Source organism: Ornithorhynchus anatinus, chromosome X1 (genome assembly GCF_004115215.2).
Source record: "Ornithorhynchus anatinus isolate Pmale09 chromosome X1, mOrnAna1.pri.v4, whole genome shotgun sequence".
Taxonomy (NCBI): Eukaryota; Metazoa; Chordata; class Mammalia; order Monotremata; family Ornithorhynchidae; genus Ornithorhynchus; species Ornithorhynchus anatinus.
This window is the reverse complement of record NC_041749.1, coordinates 75,960,733-75,987,717: the sequence shown is the minus strand read 5'-3', so window position 1 is coordinate 75,987,717 and position 26,985 is coordinate 75,960,733. Positions and strand designations below refer to the sequence as shown.

Genomic DNA, 26,985 nt, shown 5'->3' with positions numbered 1-26,985 from the left:
CCATGCTCTATTCACTAAGCTATGATGCTTCTTGCATTATCTCCTTAAAGACATTACTGATGGCATCCTTTGCCAGACTTCTCACTACTATGAGGAATTCCATCTGAGTTGTTTATAGGACTTAAGGATTGGGTTAACATTCCCTTCTCACCCCTGCTTTGAGCACAACATGGGAGTGATGGGTTTTACAAATTCCAGGAACCATTTAGCTAGATTTACCTTTTAAAGGCAGGTTCACCTGCTGAGCAGCAGGAGAGTAGAAACAGGTGGGTGGAATCCAGGTTGTTTCTTAAATGTTTGAACTTGCTCAGATTTTGAAGACTGATTCTCTTCCTTTGTAACATTGTAGGAACATTATGTAGGAGGGCAGAATGAACTGTAATTTACTCCAGCTTGCTTTCTCCTTCATTCAATTCCACTGCACATTCTGAGCTGTGAAGCAGCATAGCCAGTGGAAAGAGCATGGGTCTGGGAGTCGGAAGATCTGAGTTCTTTTCCTGGCTCTGCCATCTGTCTGCTGTGTGACCTTCGGCAAGCCATTTCACTTCTCTGGGGTTAAATTACCTCATCTGTAAAATGGGGATTAAATCCTCCTCCCTCTGACTTAGAATGTGAGCCCTAAGTAGGACAGGGACTGTGTCCAACCTGATCATCTTATTCCTTCCCCAGGGTTTAGAACAGGGTTTGACACATAGTGAGATCTTAAAAAATACCATAGAAAAATGTGGATTTCCTGAATTTTGTGGATTTGTCCTTCTGACAGTAACTTTCAAAAATAAAATGTATATATATGTATACAACTTTTGTTGTTGTACAATGACACTACTGGCAGTGCCCAGGCGTACGTGTATGAAGCCAAAAAAAACTGGCTTGTGATGGAGTGACCAGTCCCTTTCGATTGCCCATCGCTGCTGCAAGTCAGAGGACCTGGGTTTTAAACCCAGCTCTGCCTCTTGACTGCTGTGTGACCTTGGGCAAATCACTTCAATTCTCTGTGCCTCCATTTCCTCATCTGTAGAATGAAGATCCACTACCTGTTCTCCTTCCTATCAAGGCTGGGAGCCCCATGTAGGGTAGGGACTGAGTTCGACACAATTATCCCATTCTCTACCCCAGCTCTTAGTACAGTTCTTGGTACATAGTAAGTTCCTAAAAAAAAACCCACTATTATTATTCTTTTTATGTAATGCTTGTTCTTTGCTCTGTTTCTTTTTTAAAAATTTCTTCATTCATTCAGTCCCATTTATTGAGCACTTCCTGTGTGCAGAGCACTGTACTAAGCACTTGGAAAGTACAATTTGGCAACAGATAGAGACAATCCCTACCCAAAAACGGGCTCACTGTCTAGAAGGGGGAGACACACAACAAAATGAAACAAATAGGCATCAATAGCAAGCCTCCACTCAAGGAAAGCACCCTTTTTCCTGAGTGCTGAGTGCAGTTAATGAGGTCCTGAACCTCTTATTATCTGGGTAATAACATGCTAGTCTCCTAATGAAATCTCTGTTCTCCTGAAAGACTGCACTAAGGCCAGGACTATGGTCAGCAGAAAGGCAGACCAGGTTTCCTTTCAGGTGTAGGATGGGGTGGCCCTCATCTCCACAGGGTCCTGATGACAGACCTGAACTAGAGGCCAGCAAGAATTTCAAATCCAGCAGCACACAATATCACTCTCACAGTCTCAAAGCATCTCCATGCTCAGTTTCTTTCCTCTCCTCTCCCCCTTCCTTATAGTAGTCAGGTCTAGCCCAGCAGGGCACAACCAGAAAAAAAACAAGATGTAAAGTAGTAGGAAACCAACCCCCACCCCACCCGACCCCCAATCCTCCACACCCCCATCAGGCCTGAATTAGCCATCTTGGCCCTGGAATTTAGGGCTATTTATAGTATTTGTTTGTTATGGTGTTTGTTAAGTGTTTACTCTGTGCCAAGCACTGTTCTAAGCACTGGGGTAGATACAAGGTTATCAAGTTGGACAAGAGCCCCTGTTCTACATGGGGCTGACAGTCAAAGGTAGGAGGGAGTAAAATTTAATCCTCATATTATAGATGAGGAAACTGAGGTACAGAGAAGTTAAGTGACTTGCCCAAGGTCCCACAGCAGACAAGTGACATGGGGAAGCAGCACGGCCTAGTGGATAGAGCGGGGGCCTGGGAGTCAGAAGGACCTGAGTTCTAATCCTGGCTCTGCCACTTGTCTGTTGTGTGACTCTGGGTAAATCACTTCACTTTTTTGGGCCTCAGTAGCCTCATCTGTAAAATGGGGATTAAGACTGTGAGCCCCATGTGGAACATGGACTGTGTCCAACCTGACTAGCTTGTATCTACCCCAGCACTTAGAACAGTGCCTGGCACATAGTTAAGTGCTTAACAAATACCTTCAGAAAAAAAAATAAAGGTGGCAGAGCTGAGATGAGAACCCAGGTCTTCTGACTCCCAGCTCATATTCTAGCCACTAGGCCATGCTGCTTGTCAGCTGTGGCAGGCATTGTCACAGCATGGGACTAGGAGTCAGAGAACCTCAGTTCTAATCCTGGCTCTGCCATTGCCTGCTTTGTGACCCTGGGCAAGTCTTGTAACTTCTCTGTGCCTCATTTTCCTCATCTGTAAAATAGGGATTTGGCACTTGTTCTTCCTCCTACTTAGATCATGAGCCCTGTGTCAAACAGGGACTGCATCCAACCTGATTAACTTGTATCTGCCTCATCCCTTAGAACTGTGCTTGACACACAATAAGTGCTTAACAAATGCCATTATTAACCCCTGTCCCCCAGTCTCCCACCAACTTCAAAGGCACATCAAGCCTTGGGGGAGATGTTCAGTGCCACTAGAAGGTTTCTACTCCTTACATTGCAGCAATTTAACAATTTCACAGTTGCAGTCTCTTATGTGTACCATGAGCAATTACCTTTCACAGCAGAAAGGATCTTCTTGCCCTCAAAAACATAATTTTCAATTATGGAAGTCAAAAACTCTGAAAAATCAGAAGGGAGATATTTGCTTTGCTCATCTCTCGAAACTTAATTGCCTGATTTTTAATGTACCAAAGCTCTGTAAACCCAATTCACAGATTCATTAATTCAAAAGTATGAATGACAGAAATATTTAATGAGTGAGAAAAGTAAAGAAATAAACTGTGTGGTCTCCAACAGGACTACAACTTAGCAGTCTGGTGCCCAGGTGTTTTGCTCTAGGTGTTAAATTCATTCAATCATATTTATTGAGTGCTTACTGTGTGCAGAGCACTATACTAAGCACTTGGGAAGTATAATTCAGCAACAAATAGAGACAATCCCTGCCCATAATGGGCTCACAGTCTAGAAATGAGCTCACAGTTTAGTTAACCTTTCTGCTGGAGCATGTGTTCTGTGTGTTAAACCATACAGTTGCTATAGGAGAAATAACTTTACATATGTAAAATCTCAATCATTTATCCCAGAAGAAAGCAACAACTGCTGAACACATGCGGAAAAACATATTTTTCACACTTTACTAACACCAAATCTGCAGCATGGATTTTCTTGTGCAGTTGTACAAAAGGAAAGAAATGAAAGTCATATGGAAGTTTTCAAAGAAGCATAAGAAATTTGGGGTCCCAGGAAAGAGTGGTAAATGTCTAGATGGGGAAATAGATTTAGGATGACTGTCACATGTCCCTGACAGATAGGTGGCCCATTGTGGCCAGTAACCTGGTGGGAAAGAACAGAGGCAGAACTGACTTCTACTACATGGAGAGTAGCTGTGCTTGCTTCTAAATGGGGCAAATCACAACCAGGTTGAAAAAAAAAAGCTTTAGTACTTGCCTGCTCTGACACTGTGCACATGCATACATATTCATTCATTCATTCATTCATTCAATCGTATTTGAGTGCTTACGGTGTGCGGAGCACTGTACTAAGCAGTTGGAAAGTACAGTTCAGCAACAGAGACAATCCCCACCCAACAAGAGGCTCACAGTCTCCAGTCTCTCTCCTCTCCAGGCTATACTTCACTTTGCTGCCCCGATTGGTTTTCTGAAACTTTGCTCTGCACATTTCCCCACTCCTCAAAAACCTCCAAAGATTGCTCATTCCTCTCTGCATAATAATAACAATAACAAATAGGGTATTTATTGATGACTTACTACGTGCCAAGCACTGTTCTAAGTGCTGGGGTAGATTCAAGATAATCAGGTTGGACACAGAGCCTGTCCCACATGGGGGCTCGCAGTCAAAGAAGCAGAGAATAGGATTTAATCCCCATTTTGCAGATGAGGAAACTGAGGCACAGAGCAGCTAAGTGACTTGCTCAAGGTCACACAGCAGGCAAGTGGCAAAACTGAGATTACAATCCAGATCCTCTGACTCCCAGGCCTGTGCTCTTTCCAATAAGCCATGTTGCTTCCCAAATTGATACCCCTGACCATTGACTTTATGGCACTCTAACAGCTCTCCCTCCCCCATTTATCCTCACTCCTCTCTCAGTACACCCCAGCTCACACTCTTCATTTTTCTCAAGCTAACCTACTTAATGTGTCTCCTTCTCATCTCTCCTGCTGTCGACCTCTTGCTCAAGCCTTCCCTTCCATCTGGAACTCCCTCACCTTCTACCTTCATCAGACCACTGCTCTCTCCATCTTCAAAGCCCTTTGGAAATCACATTTCCTCCAGGATGTCTTCCCAGATTAATTTCTCATCTCTTCATACTATTTCCTACCAACCGCCATATAATAATAATAATAATGATAATTGTGGCATTTGTTAAGTGCTTACTATGCCCTGTACCAAATACTGGGGTAGAACAGGTATTTAATGCCCATTTTACATGAGGAAACTGAGGCACAGATGACTCAACTGACTTGCCCAAGGTCACACAGCAGGCAAGTGGCAGATCTGGGATTAGAACCCAAATCTCCTGACTTGCACCTCTGTGCTCCTTTCCACTACCTAAGCACTTGGGTATTCACTGCACCCCACAACATTTAGGTGCATATCTTTCTACTCTATTGCTTCCTCCTACCTGTAGTTTCTTTTAGTATCTGTCTTGGCCCCCAGAATGTTAGCTGCTTGAGGGCAGGGATTATGTCCACTAATTCTACTGTACTCTCTTCTAGGCTGTAAGCTCGTTGTGGGCATGGAACATGTCTACCAACTCTGTTATATTGTACTCTTCCAAGCGCTAATTACAGTGCTCTGCACAGTAAGCACTAATAAACATGATTGATTGATCCTAAGTGCTTAATACAGTGTTCTGCATATGCTGAGTGCTCAATAAATACTACTGACCCAATATAATTGATTCCTGATGGGCCGATGGCCTCAAATGGCTGCTTCTAGGAACGTGAGTGGTTCTGAGCTCGCTCCCTCACTCCACTACAGTCTGCCTGAACTGTAAGCGTTTACTGTGTACAGCACTTGGGAAAGTATGACAGCAGTCCCCAGAATAGGCACTCTAAGCTAAAGGAAGAGAGCCATTGGCCTTCTGTTCTGCCAGGCCCTCTGAAAAAAGCAGTCAGCTCAGGATGACCCATTCTGACAGCTCCAGGAAAAAAATCCCCATGGCATGCAAAAACTGAGACAGTGCAGTCTAGTGGATAGAGTACGGGCCTGTGAGTTAGAGGACCTGGGTTTTAATCCTGGCTCTGCTGGTCGCCTGCTGGGTGACCATGGGCAAGTCACTTTCATTCATTCATTCAATAGTATTTATTGAGCGCTTACTATGTGCAGAGCACTGTACTAAGTGCTTGGGATGAACAAGTCAGCAACAGATAGAGACAGTCCCTGCCATTTGACGGGCTTACAACTTCTCTGGGCTTCAGTTACCTCACCTGTAAAATGAGGATTCAGTGCCTGTTCTCCTTCCTACTTAGATTGTGAGGCCCATGCAGGAAGGGGACTCTGTCCAACCTGAGTATCATATATCTACCCCAGCACTTAAAAGAGTGCTTGGCACATAGTAAGCACTTAACAAATGCAATAATAAGAATAATAAACTCCCCATTTATCCGGGCTGCCCTTTGATATGAAACTCCTGGAATTAGCACCTCACATGTTCACTCACCTCAGCCATGGACCCTTCCCATCTCTCTTCCCACAAAGGTATGAGTGCTGATTATAGTTGTCAGGGGAGCAGAAGGTAGTAGTAAGAAGTTGAGAGGGGATGGATTTGGGCTGCTTTGGAATACAAGAGGAAGCAACCATTCCAGGCCGGAATACCGGGCCAAGCCGGGCCTTCTGCCTGGACAACTTCATTTCCATGAAGCTGGCTGATTTATGCCCATTTTATTTTCTCCATCTTCCTAGTGCTTCTCATAAGGGCCTTGCAACTTTATTTTATGGTTATTTTTATTTCTACTCTTCATAAAAACTGAATTCTTGCTAAATATGAATTTCCCACTACTTTTTTTAAAACCTTCACAGCTCTGAATCACTGGTTCTACTGTTTTATTTTGCTCTCTTTTCCCTGCCTTTCTTTCCTTTGTAAGAAAATCAGCTTCGAGTTGACTGGGTTGCTCTTGCCTGCATGATACCTGGCGGCCGGACAGAGAGCTGAGAGAGAAAGAGTGACTGGAGCGGAAGCCTGCGATTCTAAAAGGGAAATCCCCTCAAGCTGACAAACATTTCACTACCATTAAGACCTTTTTACTTCCTTTGAATTAAATCCCAATTTTCCAGAGTTCCCTAAGCCTTCTGGTTCAGCTTAGCTGGCCCACAGTGAATGATGACTGACAGACTCTGATCCCTATAAGGCAGATTCTGAAAATAAACGAGATGGCATCCTGCCAAACAGACTCTGCCCGGTGGATGCTATCAACTTGGGATGGCAAAAGCTGAAACTCTCGAAACTCTTCAGAGGCATATATCTGAACATAGAGTACCTCTTGGGGGATACCAGCCCCAAGAAAAGATGAGTTTGGCAATTACTCTCAGCCCAGTTACAAACCATGTCAAAAGCATTAAACCAGTTAGGGACTCAGTGGGGCCAATTGAACATCATGGGGTACAAGGTGCATACAGCTATGAGGCCTAATGAACTTTCCACTTCAATCTTTACTGTTGATGAAGGGATAAACTGCAGGAAGACCTCATATTGCTGAGTGGACAGTAAATAGGGAGGCAGAGTGGTCTAGTATATAGAGAAGCAGCGTGGCTCAGTGGAAAGAGCACGGGCTTTGGAGTCAGGGCTCATGAGTTCGAATCCCAGCTCTGCCACTTGTCAGCTGTGTGACTGTGGGCAAGTCACTTCACTTCTCTGTGCCTCAGTTCCCTCATCTGGAAAATGGGGATGAAGACTGTGAGCCTCATGTGGGACAACCTGATGACCCTGTATCTCCCCCAGCGCTTAGAACAGTGCTCTGCACATAGTAAGCGCTTAACAAATACCAACATTATTATTACTTAACTTCTCTGTGCCTCAGTTCCCTCATCTGTAAAATGGGGATTAAGACTGTGAGCCCCACATGGGACAACTTGATTCCCCTGTGTCTACCCCAGCGCTTAGAACAGTGCTCGGCACATAGTAAGTGCTTAACAAATACCAACATTATTATTATTATTAGAGCACAGGTCTAGGAGACAGGAAACCGGGGCGGGGGGGGGGAGTTTCTTTCTTCCCCTCATGGTATTTGTGAAGCACTTACTATATGCCAAGCACTGTACTAAACGCTGGGGTCAATACAAGCAGCATGGCTCAGTGGGAAGAGCCCGGGTTTGGGAGTCAGAGGTCATGGGTTCAAATCCCAGCTCTGCCACTTGTCAGCTGTGCGACTGTGGGCAAGTCACTTAACTTCTCTGTGACTCAGTTACCTCATCTGTAAAATGGGGATTAAGACTGTGAGCCTCATGTGGGACAACCTGATTACCCTGTATACCCCAGCGCTTAGAACAGTGCTCTGCACATAGTAAGCACTTAACAAATACCAACATTATTATTACAAGCAAGTCAAGTTGGACATGGGGCTCATAGTTTTAATCCCTTTTTACAGATGAGGTAACTTAGGCACACAGAAGTAAGTTTGCCCAAGGTCACTCAGCAGACAAGTGGTGGAGTCGGGAATTAGAACCCAGGACCTCTGACTCCCAGGTTGGTGCTCTTCCCACTAGGCCACATTGTTCTGGTCCCTCCTCTGCCACTGCCCAATTCTGTGAAGCTGGGCAAGGCACAACTTCTCTGGGCCTCAATTTCTTCATTGGTGAAATGGGGATAAGCTACCCACTCTCTCTTTACTTCTTAGCATGTGAGCCTCATATGGGACAGGGATTGTGTCTGATTTGATTACCTTATATGCACCCCAGGTCTTGGCACCTAGAAATCCCATAATGAATATCCTTTAAAAAAAAAAGATCAGTTTCAATGTGTCGGAGCAACCTAGAGAAAAGTAATTTAACTACAACTACATGATGATGGATTCTGAGCTATCAGTTGCAACTAAGAAAAGACTGCAGTCATGCTCAACTGTCTTTTAAAATGACTGGTTCAATGCTTGGCAGCAGTCAGTCAGTAAATCGTATTTATTGAGTGCTTACTGTTACAATATAACAATAAACAGACACAGTCTCTGACCACAGTGAGTTTACAGTCTGAGCTGGGCATTTTTAGTAAGGGATAGAAAGTAAAACCTAAGGTCCAGTTTTGCCCCTATATGAAGCCACAGTACGCCTCCACCTGGAATAATTTCAGCCTGCACAACTTCCTGGGCTAACAAATTCCTGGCTAGGTGAAGAAGCAGCATGGCCTGACAAGATTGACAGGACTGATGTGACAGAGTTGGAGGAAGGTGCAGAGAAGGGCATCCAAAATACCTGGGGGTTGGGGGAAGGCTTCCATATGTTCCAGACTGTTAGCTCGATGTGGGCAGGAAGCATGGCTAACCACTTCTGTTGCACTGTACTCTCCCAAGTGCTTACTACAGTGCTCTCACAAAGTAAGCACTCAATAAATACCATTAAACAAATGGATGAATACTCTCCCAGGCACTTAGTACAGTGATCTGCACAGAGCAAGTGCTCAGTGAAAACCAATGATCTATACAGAATGAAAAAATTAAGACTCTTCAGTCTGGAAAGGCAAAGGCTGAATGGAGATCGTAATTGAGTCTATTAAGTCATGGCATGGAGCGTGAACACAGAATTATTATTCACCAAATTCCACAAAAGGATGAAGGGAAATCCATAAATCCGTTGAAGCTTGAAGGTGGTAGGCTCAGAGCAAACAAAAGGAAACACTTCTTTTTTATGGTATTTGTTAAGTGCTTACTATGTACCAGGCTATGTACTGTTCTAAGTGCTGGGGTAGACACATGTGAATCAGGTTGGACTCAGTCCATCTCCCATGTGGAGCTCACAGCCTTATTCCTCATTTTACAGATGAGGGAACTGAGGCCCAGAGAAGTGAAGTGACTTGCCCAGGGGCACACAACAGACAAGTGACAGAGTCAGGATTAGAACTCAGTTCCTTCTGACTCCCAGACCCATGGTCTATCCACTAGGCCATGCTGCTTCCTCACCTAGGCAGGAATTTGTTAGCCCAGGGAGTTGTGCAGGCTGAAAATAGCAAGAGCTTCAAGAAGGGGTTTGGATCAGTTCATGAAGAAATCTTTAATGCAATGCTAGAGGGAAAGTCAGGGATGTTAAATGGTATTTTCATCACGAAAAGCAAACCACACACATTTCCTCCAAGTAATCCTTGACCACTGTCATTGACAGGATCCCTGACCGGATGGACCACTGGCCTGACATGGTAATGACAGTGCCTCTATTCTTATATAAAGGATTTGGGAGTTTCCCCCTAACCAAGGTGAATAGCAAATTTGCGCTATGAATGAATGTAGCTTTGGAATCTAAAGTTGGTACGTTCTCTTATATCTACACATCCTACTTCCCAACCTTCCTTCCATTACTATTTTTTCCTGAAGTTACTCCAGCAAAAACGTTAGATTTTTAATTAACAATAGAGATATCATTTTCTTTTTTCTAGTGAGAGCATTGGAAAACTCTCGGAGGAACAACAGGCATATGACTGAACTCCTTGAGGGCAGGGATAAGTGTCTATATACCATATGTATCATACTCTCCCGAGGTTCTGTAGTACAGTGCTCTGCACACAGTAAGCACTCAATAAATACCATCAATCACTCATATTTATTGAGCACTTGCTGTGTGCCAAGCACTGTACTAAGCACTTGAGAGAGTATATTATAACAGAGTTGGTAGGGACATTCCCTGCCCACAACGAGCTTACAGTCTAGAGGGGGAGAGACACTAACATAAATAATTTAATTACGGATATGTACATAAGTGCTGTGGGGCTGAGGGAGGAGTGAATAAAGGGAGAGGGACTACAGGAAATGAGGGATTAGTGAGGGAAGGCCTCTTGGAGAAGATGTGCCTTCAACATGGCTTTGAAAGTGGAGAGAGTAATTTGTCTGTCAGAGTTCCAGGCCAGAGACAGGATGTGGGTGAGTGGTTGACGGCGAGATAGATGAGATCGAGGTACAGGTTGGTGTTAGAGGAGTGACGTGTTGTGGGCTGGGTGGTAGTAGAAGATAGCGAAGTGAGGTAGGAGGGGGCTAGGTGATTGAGTGCTTTAAAGGTAATGAGATTTTGTTTGATGCAGAGGTGGATGGGCAACTGCTGGAGGTTCTTGAGGAGTGGGGAAACACGCACGGACTGAACGTTTTTGTAGAAAAATGATACGGCCAACAGGGCAAAGTATGGACTGGAGCGGGGAGAGACAGAAGGCAGGGAGGTCAGCAAGGAGGCTGATGCAGTAATCAAAATGGGATAGGATAAGTGCTTGGATTAATATAGCAGTAATTTGGACGAAGAGGAAAGGGCAGATTTTAGCGGTGTTGAGAAGGGTGAATCGACAGAATTTAGTGATAGATTAAATACGAGAGAGAGTCGAATGAGAGAGAAGAGTCACGGATACTGCCAAGGTTATGGGATTCAGAGAAATTAAGGATGGTGGTGCTGTCTGAGCCCAACAATGATGGGAAAATCAGGGGGAGGACAGGATTTAGATGCAATACAAGGAGTTCTGTTTTGGATATCTTAAGTTTGAGGTTTCACAGGGATATCTGTGAAGAAATGTCTTGAAGGTAGGAGGAAATGCAAGACTGCAGAGAGGGAGAGGGAGGAGGCCCGGAAATGTAGGTTTGGAAATGAACTGCATAGAGGTGGTCGTTGAAGCCATCAGAGCGAATGTGTTCTCCAGGGGCGTGGGTGTAGATAGAGAATAGAAAGGGATCCAGAACTGAACCTTCAGGGACCCCCATAATTAGGGGGTGGGAGGGCAAAGGAGGAGCCCGCAAAAGAGATTGAGAATGAGCGGCCAGAGAGATAGGAGGAGAACCAGGAGAGGACAGTGTCAGTGACACTGAGGTTGGATAATGTTTCCAGGAGAAGGTGGCGGTCAACGGTGTCAAATGCAGTTGAGAGGCCGAGGAGGATTAGGATGGAGTAGAGGCCACTGGACTAGGCAAGAAGGTGGTTTCTGAGAGGGTGGATTCTGTGGAGTGAAGGGGATGGAAGCCAGATTGGAGGGGGGTCAAGGAGGGAATTAGAGGAGAGGAACTTGAGACAGTGGGTGTAGACAACTTGCTTGAGGAGTTTGGAGATGAACGGTAGGAGGGAGGTGGGGCGATAATTGGAGGGAGCTGTGGAGTCAAGGGAGGGTTTTAATAGCAAGTCTATTACAATTGCTGCTATACTGATTTGCACACAGAGTGCATGCTCAACAACTGATGAGCTTCTGCCTACCTCCAGCAATGATGTGTATTAATAGTAGTAGCAGCGTGGCTCACTGGAAAGAGCGCGGGCTTTGGAATTAGAGGTCATGGGTTCGAACCCCAGCTCTGCCACTTGTCAGCTGTGTGACTTTGGGCAAGTCACTTCACTTCTCGGTGCCTCAGTTACCTCATCTGTAAAATGGGGATTAAGACTGTGAGCCCCACGTGGGATAACCCGATTCCCCTGTGTCTACCCCAGCGCTTAGAACAGTGCTCGGCACATAGTAAGCGCTTAACAAATACCAACATTATTATTATTAGTAACAATAATAATGATAGCATTTATTAGCACTTACCATGTAGCAAGCACTGTGCTAAGTGCTGGCATAGATACAAGGAGATAAGATCAGACAGAGTCCCTGGTCCACACGGAGCTCCAAATCTATCTCATCCCCATTTTACATATGAGGAAACTCAGGTCTAGGCAGGTAAAATGGCTTGCTCCAGGTCACACAGTATGCCAGGGGCAGATTTGGGGCTCAAACCTCAATCTCCTGCCTCCAAAGGCTGCTTTCCAGGCTGTTGGAAACTTTTCAAGAAATTCTGGAAATGATGTTAAAAATGACCTTCACAGCGGAAGTAGGCAAGCAACCTCATCTACAAAATACATTTGTAATTTATTCACTGAACTATACATTTGTAACCAGCACACACTGGTGCTCTCAAAGGGCTGTTAATATCAAACAACATATGGTTAGCCCTGAAAACAGATGCTGGGTATAACTTGTGGTTCTTCTTTTATTTACTTTCAAACTGTTATTACTAAAATTAAAGAGAACTTAGGTGGAAAGTTGATTGACTTAGGCCCATTTTATTAAACATCACATGCTTGGAAAATTTCTGTCTTAAAGTGATTAGGCACATCTCCTCCAAGAGGCCTTCCCTGACTAAGCCCTCCTTTCTTCTTCTTCTCCCACTCCCTTATGTGTCACCCCTACTTCCTCCCTTTATTCATCCCCTCCTCAAGCCCACAGCACTTAATGTACATATCTGTAATTTATTGATTTATATTAATGTTTGCTTCCCCTTCTAGATTGTTAGCTCGTTGTAGGCAGGGAATGTGTCTGTTTATTGTTATGTTGTTCTCTCCCAAGCACTTGGTACAGTGCTCTGCACACAGTAAGCCCTCAATAAATACGATTGAATGAATGAATGAATGAATGGAATGATCAGTATGTATTCCCCCACAGTGCTTAGTACAGTTCCTGGCACAGTTCCGAGTAAGTGCTTAACAAATACCACGATTATAATTGTTATTAGTACTGTGTGCACAGCACTGTTCTAAGCACTTGGGATAGCACAATACAATAATAAACAGACACATTCCTTGCCCATGGACAGCAATATGTGGAAATTAATGTCTTGGAAATTTCCAGGTCTCCAAATGGCTAATTCAATCAATCATATTTATTGAGCGCTTACTGTGTTTAGAGCACTGTACTAAGTGCTTCGGAGAGTACATCAATAAACAGACACATTCCCTGCCACAACAAGCTTACAGTTTGGGGGGTTGGGGGAGACAAACATCAATACAAATAAATTACAGATATGTACATAAGTGCTGTGGGGCTGGGAGAGGGGATGAATTAAGGGAGCAAGTAAGGGAGATGCATAAGGGAGTGGGAGAAGAGGAAAGAAGGACCTAGTCAGGGAAGGCCTCTTGGAGGAGATATGCCTTCAATAGGCTCTGAAGCGGGGAAGAGTAATTTTCTGTCGGATAGAGAAGCAGCGTGGCTTAGTGGAAAGAACACGGGCTTGGGAGTGAGAGGTAGTGGGTTTTAATGCCGGCTCCACCTCTTGTCAGCTGTGTGACTTTGGGCAAATCACTTAACTTCTCTGTGCCTCAGTTCCCTCATCTGTAAAATGGGGATTAAGACTGTGCGCCCCACGTGGGACAAACTGACAATCTTGTATCTATCCCAGCGCTTAGAACAGTGCCTAGCACATAGTAAGCGCTTAACAAATACCATCATTATCATTATGTGAAGAGGGAGGGCGTTCCAGGGCAGAGGCAGGACGTGGGCGAGAGGTCGGCGGGTTAGGTAGACTTCTAACGCCCCCTGGTGGTACTAGGCAATGTTCCGTGCAGATGAGCCTCCTGGTCGCCGACCTCTGGCCCATGTCCTGCTTCTGGCCTAGAACTCCCTCCCCCTGTTTACATCCGACAATGACTCTCCCCAGCTTCAAAGCCTTCCTGAAGGCACATCTCCTCCAAGAGGCTTTCCCTGACTATGCCCTCCTTTCCTCTTCTCCCACTACCCTCTGCATCGTCTTGACTTGCTCCTTTTATTCATCCCCTCTCCAAGCCCCAACACATTTATGTACATATCTGTAATTTATTGATTTCTATTGTCCATCTCCCTCTCTAGACTGTAAGCTCTTTGTGGGCAGGGAACATGTCTGTTATACTGCTGCTTTGAACTCTTCCAAGTGCTTAGTAGAGTGCTCTGCACACAGTAAGCGCTCAATAAATATGATTGATTGATTATATCAGGGAATACACTTATGGCCGCCCCAGCCTGCTATGTAAGCCAAATGACATTCCCGCTTCACTGTGGCACCTGCTGTAATTTACATTATGGCAGTATAAGTACACTTAGTTCGTGTATAATGAGGCAGTTAGGTTTGTGAAGACTCTTGCATTGTAGAAGTCACCCCTTAACTGACAACGCAGGCAAATGACTGAGGATGGAGTAGAATGTTGGCCAGTAGGTAAAAGGAACATTGTCATCCTCTGACAAGGCAGTGTTATCTGTTGGGCCAATCCCTCATTTGGGAGTCAGAAGAGCAAGTTTTAGTCCCAGCTCAGTAAGTACGATCAATGGATTGCCCTCTGCCACTAGTTCACCCTGTGACTTGGGACAAGCCATGTAGCCTTTCTGTGCTTCAGTTTTTCATTTGTTAAATTTGCCAACAATCCCCTTCTCTTCTCTCCCTCACAGGTAAGAAGGCAGAATGAATGTGAAAGCTCTTTGAGTTCTTCAGAAGAAATGTGTTATAGAACTCTGAGGTACTGTTATTATCACTGAGAGCCTGCTCAAAACAGAAAAAGATAGAGTGGGCGGGATGCCACAGTAACCATATACCACTACAGTGCTAGTGGAAGTGCAATGCTCAAGATGGCATGGAAGCAAAAATGTCTTTTATACCTCTATTATCACTGTCATCTCTTAAAGGATGGGGACTATGCCACATCAATACCAGTTTCTGGAAATTCACATACCACCTTAGCACAGCATCATGCAACCAGAAATGTTCAATAAATCTTAACAGATGGCAAGCATGATTTCCACAGCTGGGTCATTGAGAACGTCACCTGATTTAATGGACGCTGGGCCTAGTCCTGCTTCTGGTACTGATTTGAGGTGTGTGGGAAGGGCCCATTGTAACTTACTTCTGGAGTTGTTCTGGCAATTTGAGGATTTTTATTTTTTGCCTAGAGCCTTAAGGACATGCATAATGATTCCTATTTCATCAAGTATTTCCTAGCTCGGACCTGTACTCTCACCTTGCTGCAGCTACCTGGCAGAAATGGCAACACTCCAGCAGAGCCCGTTCATATCACTTTGTGGGGAATTCTAATTTCCGAATGAATGGAAATGTCAATATGATTGCCCTATCCCCTGAACAAGATTAATCCATTTAGCAAATCAAATGCAACTGATCTATATTGGAAAGCAGATGCGTGGTTCTACAGTACTCCTGGACAGCAAAAACTTCTCTATTTATCATTTTCCAGATTCTCTTTTTTTGTTTTTCTTCTAACTTTGCATATAATCTTTTTAAGAGAAACACACAAATCTAAATGAAATGCATATTTTTTCTGCCAGTATCAACACTGCAGGACCTACGGCTGTTCATATTAAAAATCAGTTCTTAATCTTTTTGTAAACTTGGCTTGTAGTATAATGGCATATAATTGGTTGGGGAAATCTTTTGAAAAAAACAAAAGCTAAAAATGTAGTTATCAGATTTCTGTTTCAGATTTCTCTGCCCCTTAAATTGAGTGTTTATCTGTAGCAGGGAACAGAAGATTTTATCATCTGTAAACTACTTCAGATTAGCCTCCCTAGAGGTCAGAGACCACAATAATGCTTCTAAGAATGAATTATAAATTAGGAACAACATGCATTGAGATATATATATATATATATACAGATGTGTGTGTATATACACGTATATGTATATACATAGGTATATGATCTATGTATATAGTCATTGGAAATTATATCTATCTACATATAGTTTCAGGTGACTATAAAACATTGTAAAATTTATAGTTGGTGCTACATCATTATCATCACCATCAGAATCACCTGACTCTAGACTGTAAGCCACTTGTGGGCAGGGAACGTGTTTACCAACTCTGTTGTAGTCTCCCAAGTGCTTAGTACAGTGGTCTGCACACAGTAAGAGCTCAATAAGTACCACTGACGATGATGATTTCTAAATGTGTGCAGAGCATGGTTCTAGGCACCTGGGAGCCTAAAAACAGAAGTAAAAGACATGGTCCCTGTCCTCCTAGACTTTACAATTTTTTGGTCCTCCCCTTCTATTCACAGTCAAGCGTGTTAGGTTGGAATTCCAATCAATTGATAGTATTCCTTGAGCACTTACTGTATGCAGAACACAACTACGTGCTTGGGAGAGTACAATATAACAGAATTGGCAGACACGTCCACTGCCCACAACCACCTTACAGTCTAGAGGGATCCTGAAGCTCTAAAAATGGCTCTCTCAGAAGTATGACCCTTAGATGCAGTTACAAAAAAATGAAAGCTTTGAGTCTGCTAGCCCTCTAGACTGTAAGCTAGTTGTGAGCAGGGAATATGTTGCATTGTACTCCCCCAAGCACTCAGTACAGTGCCCTGCACACAGTAAGTACTCCATAAATACCATTGGTTGACTGACAGAGATACCACAGCTATGGGGATAGGGAAGAGGAGGAGGTGAAGAGACTGCACAAGATGTCACACTCTTGTTTACACCTAAATTTCACCCTCTACACATGGTCTCTAAATTCCCTCTACAAAATCTCACAGTATTGTTGCTCAAAACCACCAGGGACAGACACCTTCTCCACTCACCTGATTGAGCGAGGATGATAAAGACCCAGATTTTCTGGTTAGGGACACTCACTTCACCTGGACACCACAGTTGCCACACAACCCCTTCTTTCCCAGAAAGCTAAGAACCCCAGATTTTTTTTGGCAGAGCTTAAATACCAATGGAAATTGGACACACAAAACTTCCCAAGGGGCAGCACCTTCCTCAAACTTCATAAAAGGACCATGAGGAGTCCACGAGTGAGGTGTGGAGGTAGGGATTTTCTGGAGGAGGGGAGTGAGGTCTGGGAGCAAGAGGAGGAAGCGGAGGGAGGGGGAGAAGAAAGAGACTAAGGAGAAGGAGGGGTAGGGCTTTCCCGTGGAGATGACATAAAGATTTACAGGAGGGGCGGGGCAGGAAGGGGAGAGGAGGGGATGTCCGGAGGAAAAGGAAGGTGATGTTCCTTAGTAAACTCGCTGTGGGCAGGGAATGTATCTGTTTACTGTTGTATTGTAATGATAATAATGATGGTATTTGTTAAGTGCTGACTATGTGCCAAGCACTGTTCTAAGCGCTGAGGGAAGATACAAGGTAATCAGGTTGTCCCAGTTGGGTCTCACAGACTTAATTCCCATTTTACAGATGAGGTAATAATAATAATAATAATAATGTTGGTATTTGTTAAGCGCTTACTATGTGCAGAGCACTGTTCTAAGCGCTGGGGGAGATGCAGGGTCATCAGGTCATCCCACGTGAGGCTCACAGTTAATCCCCATTTTACAGATGAGGTAACTGAGGCACAGAGAAGTTAAGTGACTTGCCCACAGTCACACAGATGACAAGTGGCAGAGCTGGGATTCAAACTCATGACCTCTGACCTCTGACTCCCAACTGAGGCACAGAAAAGTGAAGTGACTGGCCCAAAGTTTTGTATTGTATTGTACTCTCCCAAGTACTTAGTACTGTGCTTTGCGCAAGGGAAGCACTCCATAAATACAATTGATTGATTGATTATCAGGGTGTGAGGGTGGAAATTCTGGAACAACTCTTACCCAAGTCATGCTATTAGTCAAACAAGCTATTAATCATTTCAATTTAATGAGCAACTCGCTACACTTATGATAAAATATTCATATTTTCATATTTATGTTCATATTTAGCTTGGATGTACATTTTCTTACAGGACAGCCATCTCAGAATAAAACACATTGGAGCCTACTCTTTCCGCTGAATGCATAATCATATTTCAAGTTCCAGGTGATCTCTTACAGCTTTTTCTGAATTCTTTTATGGTTCTGAAAGAAGTATAAAACCCAAACCATTTTGATGCTTGACTTTTTGAGGAGTAGGCTTCTCTACCATTGTTTGAGCACTTAAACATCTAAACACTGGAGATATAGTTGGAAGGTCATTTTGAAGATAATATGGCAAAAACAAATAAACAAATAAACAAAAAGCAACCTTTTGGAGAAGGTTTACCCAGAGCAGCAACTAGAACTGATAAAACCATGATCTCCAGGCTCAAATTCTTCCCATCACCTAATTTCCACCGACAGAACAACGGATACTGCATTTGCAGAATAAATGATAAATGTGATTCATAGTCATATAGATAACTGAATTTGGCTGGCAACATATTCCTAATAAATGAACAAAGAAATGAATAGGATTTTGTTCTTGACCTGAAGTTATAGAAGCCTCCACGCTCGATTTTGCCTATGCTTAAACATATTCTCTTGTAGTACACTGGACTCTCTAAATAGAGCATTGATTCCTTCAGAACGTTAAGAAATGAACCATTTAATGCATTTCTGCATATCTTGTGCAGAATTTTCTAAAGCACTTTAACCCTGCGGTAGCAATAACCTTTTTTGGCTTTTTTAAATTCTCCATTTCCTTCTTAAATTGCAGATATTCTTATTTTTAATCCATTAAGTGCTCAGTCCTCTTAAAGTTCTGAAAGGTCTAATGACCCTCCCAAAGTGATCAGAGAGGGTGAAAATTCCTGGACAGTCCTTACCAGGGGATGGAGAAGCAGCCTGGCCTAGTGGAAAGAGCACGGGCCTGGGAGTCAGAAAACCTGGGTTCTAATGCCAGCTCTGCCATGTGTCTGCTGTGTGACCTTGAGTAAGTCACTTAACTTCTCTGGGTGTCAGTTCTCTCATCTGTACAATGGGCCTTAACTCCTACTCCCTCCTACATACACTGTGAACCCCATGTGGCACAGGGACTGTGTCCAAACTGATTAACTTGTACCTATCTCAGCATTTAGAACAGTGCTTGGCACATAGTAGGAGCTTAACAGGCACCGTAATTATTATTAATACAAAGTCCTGGGACAATTGGACTCACTAGTTCTCTACTTGTTTGTTGTTTAATTATGCAAACTTCATAAAAATCTAAAACTGTGAAGCCAACTTCTTTGAAAGTCAATGCTTGACCTTATTTTGAAACAGTCGCCAGCGGCTCTCACCTGGAGAAGCTGTGGTTAACATATGCCACAATATTCTCTTCATCAAATGTTGCTCTGGTTCTCAGTTTATTATTGTTATTATTTTGGCCCTTAAAACCAAAATAAGCAGCTTGCATGCTTTCCAATTCTTCACTTCTCAGCTGGTACCACAACTGCATATCCCTGGGAAGACAAATGAACAGATCTTAGATGTACAAGTTGTTTGAGTGACGGTATTTATTGAGCACTCACTGGGTGCAATGCACTGTACTAAATGCTTAGTAAAGTATATTAGAAGCAAGAGACATGTTCCTTGCCCATAAGGAGCTTATCTCTAAAGAGGGAGACTGTCCTAAAAATAATGTAATTATAATAAATAAATTGAATGCTCAATATAATATGATCATATATACACAAATACTGAGGATGGGTATAAATACACGGAGAGCTCAGGGTGGCTGTTCGGTTGAGTTTAAAAGTAGTCGACACATCACTGTGATGAAGAACCAGATGCCATAGTATTTCTATTTATTCTTTTTCCATTCCTTACATTTTGCACATTACAAACTGGCTATTCCTTCATTCATCTTTCACCTAGGAGCCTGACCTTCCAGAGATGCCCCTCATCTGACTGATTTTTAAATAGAGCCCACTCATTCTGTTCTGGTATTTGGAAAAAAAAATTTAATCAGCTTTTGAGGAAATAAAATAGATCAGAATTGTTTTCTTCTGCATCCAGTTGGTGAACAACACAAGGGTAGCTGCTAATTCCACAGAGGGATCCAGAAAGAATAGAGTGGATTTTTCTCACATGATAGATGCAAAAACAGTTGTATAATAATAATAGTGCCAAGCATAGTAAGCGCTGGGGAAGATATAAGAAAATCAGGTCAAACATAGTCCCTGTCGCACATAATAATAATAATAGTATTTGTTAAGTGCTTACTATGTGCAAAGCACTGTTCTAAGCACTGGAGCACTGTTCTAAGTGCTGGAGCCCTATGAGGCTCATAGTCTAAGGAGGAGGGAGAAAAGGTATTTTAATCCTCATTGGTTGGCAGATTTTGAACACAGGTCCTCTGACTCCCATGCCCCTGCTCTCTCCATGCTGCTTTTCTCAGGGTTTCACCTTAGCTAACAACCTAAAGGAAGGACACTGACCATACGAAAAGAGGACTACTGATTACTGAAACACATTTATTCTTATTCTAGAGATGTCTGAGCATTTAATAAAAGTTAAATTTCCTCTCACTCCTCTTTCTAATCTAGGATTACTGGGAAGCAGCACTGGGAAGAATCCTCTCATCATTCCGTTCTTTCAAGAGGCAATGTGCTCACAAGACTTTAGCCATTCTTAATAAGGCAGACGGCACATTCTGTTCTGTATGTGCTGCTATCTTGTAATTGTTCCCCTAGCTTGGAAGTAATTTCGATCGACCAGTGCCATTCATTGAGTGCCTAATTTCAAGCCCACATTTTTAAATCTGCCAGCTTGCCCTTTAGACTGTAAGCTTATCCTTTAGACTGTATGCTCGCTGTGGGCAGGGAACAGGTCTATCAACTCTGTTGTGGTGTACTCTCCCAAGTGCTTAGTACAGTGCTCCGCACACAGTAAGCGCTCAATAAATATGACTGACTGATTGATTGTACTCTTTCATACACTTAGTACAGTGCTCTGCACACAGTAGGAGCTCAATAAATACCAAAATGAGATCCTTGCACGCATTCAGTTCATCAGCAATGATGTCATGCAAACCAACAGTGAGGTTATGATCATCAGCAGTGAGGTCATGCTCAGGGCAGCATTGGTTTGGCGGGCCATATGAGAAAATGGCTAAGAGTAGGATTCATTCATTCATTGTCATATTTATTGAGTGCTTACTATGTGCAGAGGTGCTTACTATGTGCAGAGCACTGTATTAAGCGCTAGGGAGAGTACAATACAAAAGAATTAGCAGACACATTCCCTGCCCACAACGAGCTTACCGAGTAGCTTACGCCTCATTTCAATTTGTCACACAGCAGCTGCTTGAGGCAAGTGCTTAGTATGGTGCTCTGCACACAGTAAGTGCTCAATAAATACGATTGAATGATTGAATGAACAGCCTCAAGGGGTCCCCAGAATCCTGGACAGGATTTAGTGATAGAGTTAATATTTGGGTTGAATAAGAGAAGCATGGCTTAGTGGAAAGAGCATGGGCTTGGGAGTCAGAGGTTGTTGTGGGTTCTAATACTGACTCTGCCACTTGTCAGCTGTGTGACTTTGGGCAAGTCACTTAACTTCTCTGTGCCTCAGTTAACTCATCTGCAAAATGGGGATTAAGACTGTGAGTCCCAAAGTGGGATGACCTGATTACCTTGTATCTACTCCAACAGTGCTTGGACATAGTAAGCACGTAACAAATACCAGATGGACACCACTGGGACTTTACAGGCTTTTAATTGGGTGGGAAACTTTTTTTAAATGATGATAATAATAATTGTGGTATTTTATTAAGCACATACTATGGGCCAGGCACTATCCTAAGCACTGGGGTAAATACCAAGCTAATGAGGTTAGACCTAATTCATGTCCCACATGGGGCTCATGGTTTTAATCACCGTTTTACAGATGAGGTAACTGAGACACAGATAAGTCACCTGACTTGCCTGTCACACAGCAGACAGGTGGCAGAGCTGGACTTAGAACCCAGGTCCTCTGACTGCCAGGCCCATGCTCTTTCCACTAGCCACCCTGCTTCTTAAAACTCAGTATCTGTCAGATTCCCAAAGTCCTTCTTGATTTAGTTTTCTATTTTTTAATCTACCTAACGCTTTTAAAGAGTACGTTGCATTAGTGGCAGAATTTGAGAATTCTTGATATTTTAAACCCTACTATTTAGGGTTTCCCTGGTGTTAGTTCATAAACTTAGCCTTCTTTGAGGTTTACTATCAGTTCATAGCATGGGGCTGAATCTACAACAGTTTTGTTTACCTCCATTTTTTTTAGTCTTTATGTCTCCAGATCACATGCATCGCATGGAGCAGCTTCTACGTGAATGTCTCAAAAAATCTTTCAGTGATGCATTTGAACTGTTGAGTTAGAAAAGTTTCATGGTGGATAATAATAATAATAGTGTGGTATTTGTGAAGTACATATTACATGCCAGTCACTGTACTAAGGTCTTGGGTAGATACCACATAATCAGGTTGGACTCAATTCTTGTCCCACGTGGGGCTCCCCGTCTAAGTAGGAGGGAGAACAGGGAGTGAATCCCCAATTTATAGATGAGGAACCTGAGACACAGAAAAGTTAAGTGACCTGACCATGTCACAAAGCAGTCAGGTGGCACAGCTGGAATTAGAACCCACGCCCTCTGATTCCCAGGCCTGTGCTATTTCCTCTAGGCCACACTGCTCCTCAAAGACTCTCCCCACAGGTCATGGAGGCCTAAAATCATAGATTTGTTTTCCCCATGTGACAAGGCATTTTATCCCTTGTCTCTCCCTTCTGTACCATTCCTAATTTTAAAGAAGAGAAACACATTCAAAACCTGATGTACAGTTCAGCAATTCCTTAACCACAGTTGGAGATACCGCTTTGACCCTGCACAAAGCACTCTCATAACATGTGACAAGGCATTTTATCCCTTGTCTCTCCTCTCCATACCATTCTTAATTTTAAAAAAGAGAAACACATTCAAAACCTGATGTACAGTTTATCAATTCCTTATCCACAGTTGGAGATACTGCTTTGACCCTGCACGAAGCACTCTCATAATAATCATCTTTCAGTAAGACATTCCGTCCTAGGGTTTTATAGTAATTACTCGTGCTATAAATTATTCAAAATGGACTGTTTCCTCCCCTTACGGATTACCTGCTGTCCTGCTGTGCTGGGCAGGGCTACAGGTCGGTCTTACCTGGGCTGGAAATTCAAGATTTGGTTCCTTTCAATTCCAATCTCCCCCAATCTGATACTTGCTATGGAAGAGTCACAGAGGCACTTACCAGTGCTTGGGGCCAAACTAGAAATGGTTGGAAACTGGCTTCCTGGAGGCATGGAGGGTGTCTTGTGAGTTACTGTGGCCAGTGCCTTTGCACTAGCTCCAAACAAGAAGCAGCAGGGAACCTGGCAAATCAATCAATCAATGGTATTTATTGAGTACCTACTGTGTGCAGTGCCTGCTACTAAGCACTTGAGAAACCATTTGAGCTCAATTCCAGCTTGGCAGGTTCAGCCCCAGGCTGATCTGACTTGGTCTCAAGGGCTCCTGGGTTTGTTTGGTTTTTATGGTATTTGTTAAGCGCTTACTATGTACCAGGCACTGTACTAAGTGCTGGGGTAGATACAAGCTAATCAGGTTGGACACAATCTTTGTCCCACGTGGGGCTCACAGTCTTAATTCCCATTTCACAGATGAGGGGACTGAGGCACAGGAGAAGTGATGTGACTTGCCCAAGGTCACAAAGCAAACAAGTGGACAAGCCGGGATGAGAACCCAGGTCCCTCTGACTCCAAGGCCCATGCTCTATCCACTAGGCCACACTGCGGCTGAGTTCTTCTACAAAGCTCAGAAACCATCTCAGCTCTCCTTTGTGGCAGCATAGCCTACCACCAACAGACTCTGGTGCTAACTAACCTAAAGATGAGCTCTGAACAATAAATGCAATCTCCCTGATACGACTGGGAAAAGCCCTCAGGTTTCCTTACAGCTTTCCACAAGTGAAAAAAGCTTCAATCTAAAAAAAGGAGCCACTTAAGACAAGGGCAAGAAAGACAAAATCAATATAGTAATAATACATGTGGTATAGGTTGAATGCTTACTCTGTGACAAGCATTATAATACTAAGCACTAAGGTAGGTAAGAGATAATTAGGTTGGAGACAATCCCTGTCCTACATGGGGATCTAAACTGTGGGGAGAACAGGTATTGAATCCCCACTTTACAGATGAGGAAAGTGAGGCACAGAGAAGAGAAGTGATTTGGTCACCCAAGGTTACCCAGCAGGCAAGTCAGAGACTCCCAGGCCCGTGCTCTTTCCACTGAGGCACACTGCTTCAATATAAGATTGGTTGGCACATCCTTCTTTGGTGGCCATATTTGGAGTTGTTCTATCTTTAGGCATTGTAGTGTCTTGAGTGACTGTGGGACTCTCAGGGTAATTTCATGTTCAGGCTTTTCTAAGAACCAAAGAGCAAATGATGAAGGAAATGAATATGGAGAAAATTTCATTCCTTTCACGATCCTCTTAGGCTGTGCCTTTTTACTCGTGAACCATATTTTGCAGCGGGAACATTGAGTTCCAGTCATTTTCATATGACTGAACCACATGGCGAAAAGGCCATACTCTCAGTTTAAAACCGGAAAATCACAGACGGGAGCAGCAAGTTCAAGTTTTGAACTTGGAAAGACATGGCCTTAAAAGCCTCGATTGTGCATCCTAAACATCTTTCCGAACTTCACGTTTGGGTGTTCCAAGAACCCTACCTTTCAGTTCGTCTCCTCTCACTTTTCTTAACACACTTGATGAGGCAGCAGGTTAAAAAAGCCATGGACATCAACAAGATGATTGCACAGCTGACGATGGAGGCGATCACAGCTACTTTGAAACCAAAGGTCTCGTATTTGGACAGAGCTGTAATGAGGTAAATACAGAGACATTTTGCACGGTTGCCAGAGGCCATATAAAACATAGCTTTCTCCTTCTCCTTAAACCATGTCTAAGCCTTCCTGATTTTCACACGAATTAATAACAAAAACAGACACACAGTTGAGGATTCATTAAGATATCTGGAAGACTTTGGGTTCGTTTCAATTTGTGTAGGAGATGGCGGCAATCTCTCAAAATAGGCTGAATCACCCACCTGGTTGTAAATTAGTAATACACTGTTCACAGCTAACTTGTCACTGCAATTAATCAAACATAAAATTACCAGCGGCAAGAGAGCTGAAAAGCAATACCGTCAGGATAGCAAATGCAAACACGACACCTTCTCTCCACCTTTCAACCCAAGCATGAATGGAGAAACAAAGGCAAGGGGGAAAAAAAGCTCTCATGGGCTGCCTTGCAAATAAAGAGGGTTCCACATCACAATGCTTTCTTTTCATGGCTATGAGCAAACTGTTTCTGTTTCACTAGTGATTCAGAATGCTCAAAACCTAGATGCATGCCTGGGCACATGTTTGTGTAAAAGTTCATGCTGTGGAGCTACATGTACATGCTACCTTTGTTTTAATGCAGTTACACTCATTTCTTGGGTGCAAGTGTTTGGTCTCTGCAGGTATACTTGGCCAAATATTTAATACAGGGCTTCTTGGCTTGCTCCCTCCAATCAGTCAATCCATGGCACTTACTGAGTGCTCACTGTATGCAGAGCACTGAAATAAGCACTTGAGAAAGTACCCTATAACAGAGTTGGTAGACATGTTCCCTGCCCTCAACGCCTCCAAGATTTCTACAGTTCATCTGCAAGATGCATTAAATGCCTGAAGTTGGGAAAGGTTGGAAGAGCAGCAATCCTCTAGTAAGTTCAGGTGTGGGAGGGTCTGGTCTGAGCATAGCCTCAGCTCATGGCCTCCAAGCAGGCCCCAAACTTCACATAAGTTATCCAGGTTGATCTGGAAATGAGTCTGGGGGCCGCTTCTGAGAGACATTGCTGCCTGAGAGTGGTTTCCCATTGCTCTGTGGATGATGGTGCTCCATCTAGAATAATAACGTTGGTATTTGTTAAGTGCTTACAATGTGCAGAGCACTGTTCTAAGCACTGGGGGAGATACAGGGTAATCAGGTTGTCCCACGTGAGGCTCACAGTCTTAAGACCCATTTTTACAGATGAGGTAACTGAGGCACAGAGAAGTTAAGTGACTTGCCCACAGTCAAACAGCTGACAAATGGCAGAGCTGGGATTTGAACCCATGACCTCTGACTCCCAAGCCCGGGCTCTTTCCACTGAGCCATGAAAGCCAGGAGAGGCACACCGAGGCCAAACTGCCTTCGTGCTGGACAGCCTTCTCCTCCCCTCCTTCCCACCTCAGACCCTGAAAGAGAGGGGGGTTGTCACAGGACATTCAGCTTCGTCCTGGCCTGACCAGGTCCCACAAGCTCAGGACCCAGCATACTCTGTCGGCCATCCTTGGTCCATAAGACGTGGGTGGCTGCAATGGAGGCAAAAAGGCCAGCCCCAGTTCAGAGAAAGGTTCATCATAAGAGGAGGGTGGACCATGAAGAAGTAATAGATAAGAAAATGCCTTAAAGGAGCCCTCGGCAAAGTCCTAAGGATAAGACACCCTGGCGAGAGTAGCTAACAAAGGGAGAGGACCAGAATAGGGGAACTGACTAAACATCTGTTCTGAGAGGCAAAGCCATTCTCATATCTCCATCAGAGACAGTGAAGGCATCAGATAAGCGCCTGACTCTTGTTTTGCATTAAGATCTGGCCCAGGGATTTGCATTTTCTCAACTGGTTAAGGCTCTTAAGAGACCCCGAGAGTTTGGGACTCGGAGCGAGTCTAAAGAGAAAACAACATGAGTACGGTTTGATTCTTTCAGCTCTTTCAATGGGTGACGAGAAACTGTGCGCCGCTGGGAGAATGTGGACAGTACACACTCTGTTATAGCTCTGAGGGCAGATGTAATTAACTGGAGGAATCTACTAGGAAGTTGAGAGGGCCAAGCTGACCCTGGAAGAGCTGCTACTGACTATGTCTTAGACACCTACCGATTGCTAGTCACACCTG

At 43.7% G+C, this 26,985-nt stretch overlaps 1 protein-coding gene across 3 annotated transcripts in view; it reads right to left on the bottom strand.

Annotated features, from left to right (window-relative positions):
* Nucleotides 1–26,985, bottom strand: part of SUSD3 (sushi domain containing 3) — a 91,709-nt gene that overhangs the window by 11,335 nt on the left and 53,389 nt on the right. For all 3 annotated transcript variants that reach the window (XM_029052098.2, XM_029052096.2, XM_029052097.1), the window contains exons 4-5: nt 24,736–24,883; nt 19,286–19,447 (exon numbers count right to left, since the gene is read on the bottom strand). In XM_029052098.2, the coding sequence (XP_028907931.1) occupies nt 19,286–19,447; nt 24,736–24,883 (310 nt within the window). The remainder of the gene's footprint in view (nt 1–19,285; nt 19,448–24,735; nt 24,884–26,985) is intronic.